Source organism: Phalaenopsis equestris, unplaced genomic scaffold (genome assembly GCF_001263595.1).
Source record: "Phalaenopsis equestris unplaced genomic scaffold, ASM126359v1 Scaffold233516, whole genome shotgun sequence".
Classification (NCBI taxonomy): domain Eukaryota; kingdom Viridiplantae; phylum Streptophyta; class Magnoliopsida; order Asparagales; family Orchidaceae; genus Phalaenopsis; species Phalaenopsis equestris.
This window is the reverse complement of record NW_018251460.1, coordinates 1,356-4,054: the sequence shown is the minus strand read 5'-3', so window position 1 is coordinate 4,054 and position 2,699 is coordinate 1,356. Positions and strand designations below refer to the sequence as shown.

General features: G+C 34.5%; 1 protein-coding gene across 1 annotated transcript; it reads right to left on the bottom strand.

The window, feature by feature from the left end:
* Positions 1-882: 882 nt before the first annotated feature.
* LOC110038685 (LOB domain-containing protein 25-like) lies at positions 883-1,590 on the bottom strand. Its single transcript, XM_020743580.1, has 2 exons — positions 1,393-1,590; positions 883-1,203 (listed from the first exon to the last, which is right to left on the bottom strand). Exons 1-2 carry the CDS (start codon positions 1,582-1,584, stop codon positions 883-885), a joined length of 513 nt encoding a protein of 170 aa, XP_020599239.1. The 5' UTR covers positions 1,585-1,590.
* Between the last annotated feature and the right edge of the window lie 1,109 nt (positions 1,591-2,699).

Below are 2,699 nucleotides of genomic sequence, written 5' to 3'. Positions count from 1 at the left end.
CATCCAAATCATCCAGATCATGATTAAATTAAAATCTATAGTTAAAACAATAACTTAAGCATTAATTTTTCAAGAAATTGATACATGGAAAGTAAAAATCCAAGAAAACCACAAAAACCACACTGCATAAATCACATAAGTGCGAAGGAAAACTTAGCTACACATGATAGAAAGAACACTTGAAAAATATTCCATGGAAATCATTGATGAAAGTAAAATTGATGAACTCAACCTCAAGGGAGGAAGAGAAACCCTAATGAAGATACTCTCCAAACCACCACTTCTTCCCTTAGTCAGCTGATAATCTCTCCTACTTCTTTTGATGCCACAAAATGCATTTATATAGTCAAATACTCAAACTTAGCAAGAAATTATTTTGTCAAAATAGGTACTGTTCGAATTCGCGATCTGATCATAAGAAATTAAACTCTTTGCTATCATATGGCACTATATCGCTAATATGTCGTCTGTTTTAAAATTAAAACCAAAAAAAAAAAAAAAAAAAAAATATTATCATTTCCGTAAGATCCAAAATCTCAAATTTTTTTTGAACATAATCTAAATTCTCGTTTTTTACTTCATTCTCATTCTCATACTCAAAGTTTTCTTCTTCCCTTAATTTTTCTTCAAGCATTCCCTTAAATTATGTTAGCATGGGATTGTTTTGCCAGTTGACTTTATTGCATAACTAAATTGCCGGAAAAGCAAATACAAGTCAAAGTTAGCATGGGATTGTTTTGCAACTTCAATTATATTTTCCATTTAGACATAGATGGCCGCTCTCTGTAGCAACCTCGGATGTTAATGTTTGCATGGAACTTTATGAGTAAGGACCGAGAAATAAAGATAGCTACTTTGATTCTTTTTTTAAGAAATTCAGCGCTAATCAGAGTCAAATCCATAAGCACGGTCCATGAACATTAAGCTATCTCCAAATAAGCCATTCTCGACGCCACCGCCGCCACTCATTTCCTCGTATGCTGGAGCGAACGGCTGATTTAGAAAACAGAGCAGTTGGTTTTTCTGCTCCTGTGACTCCAGCAGTAACCTCTCTGCGTCTTGAATTTGTTCTTGTAGCTCTTCAATGCAACTCTGCAAGTTGAAAATTGCAGTGGTGCACCCATGCACTGGATCTCTAACCCTCGCATATGCTTCGTATATCATGCTTTTTACCGCATCCTCTCTCCATTCTCCCTCGATCATCTACAAGGTCCAATAGACTCATTTTATGTGGGCTACAATTTACCGTTCATGAAAACAGATTGTATGACTAGCAAGCAATTATAGAATATCCTTATATGTATGTTATCCTATTTAAAGGCAGCAGATAGCAATAGATAGCAAATTTTTTATATTTTGAAGTTGATGAATGATGAGAAGAGATTAGCTCACATGAAGCATCTTGATAACATTACTTGCCCCGAACACCTTGTGCACGACGGCAAATTTGTCGGAGTTGTCTGAAGGAAAGTATGGCGCCAGCATGCAGTCTGTGGTGCAACGGCGGTGGAGGAGGCGGCAGGCCGCACATGGGAGCTCCGGCTTCGCCCAGCATGGGAGTGACTGGAAATCCATAGAGCTCATGATTCCCATATTACAGGAATTGGGAAAAGATGCTTTAAATAATGGTCACGACTCTTGAGGCGGGAGGAGATATTTGCCGTTCCAATGTTGATATGGATGGATGCACAAATTTCTAATGTGCAAAAAAATCAAAGTAAAGTTGTATTCTGGATTTAAGTCTTTTCAGGCTGCCGCTCCACGACAGAGTTAGGAAGAGAAATACGAGCACTGTAGACAATTTAGTTGTCTTAGTTTTATTATGTGATTACGTCAGGAAATTGAAGTTTATCTTCTGTTTAGCCCCTTATAAGGTTTTGTGGATTGAGCTTTTTTACCTATAACTCTCCACGCTTGAGAAAATTTTATAAAAGAAGTTCTAACATTAGTTTTCACATTATGAGGTTTAGGTTCTTTAGCAGAATCATATAATTAACTTGATTCAACAATGCTCTGATTTCCTTGAGTTAAAGTTGTAACGTTGCTTTTAATGCTTTCTCCCTGGTAACTTGGCCCTAGTTACTTATTAATTGCTCCCGTAACTCGAGTTAAGAATTTATTTTCATATGTGTGTATATATATATATATATATATATGTATGTATGTATGTATGTATGTATATGTATATGTATGTATGTATGTATGTATGTATATGTATATGTATGTATGTATGTATGTATGTATATGTATATGTATGTATGTATTTATGCATGCATGTATGTATATATTTTTCTTAGGAAATCCTTTTGGGGCATTTTCATACATACCAAACAATTCTTATGTATTTATATATCAAACAGTGAAGCAACTCTATTTATATGAATACCACTCAAATGTGTAGCATCACTTGAAAAATGACACTATCACTATATTTTTAAAAGTGATACACACTTTTGTGCATGGGTGTAAGAGACCGAAGTATTATAATCATAAATACCAAATGTTGGTTTTTGGATTTGTAAATACATAAGAATTGTCTATTATGCATGTAAACTTTCACATTTATTAATTACTAATTGAAACTAGAAAATACAAGATGTGCCATCAACAAATTTTTATGTCCATGCATGAATCTCGAAGCATTTTGAGCTAGAAACATTTCAAGTTGAAATTTAAGATCATTTGCGCCTCAATTTAAA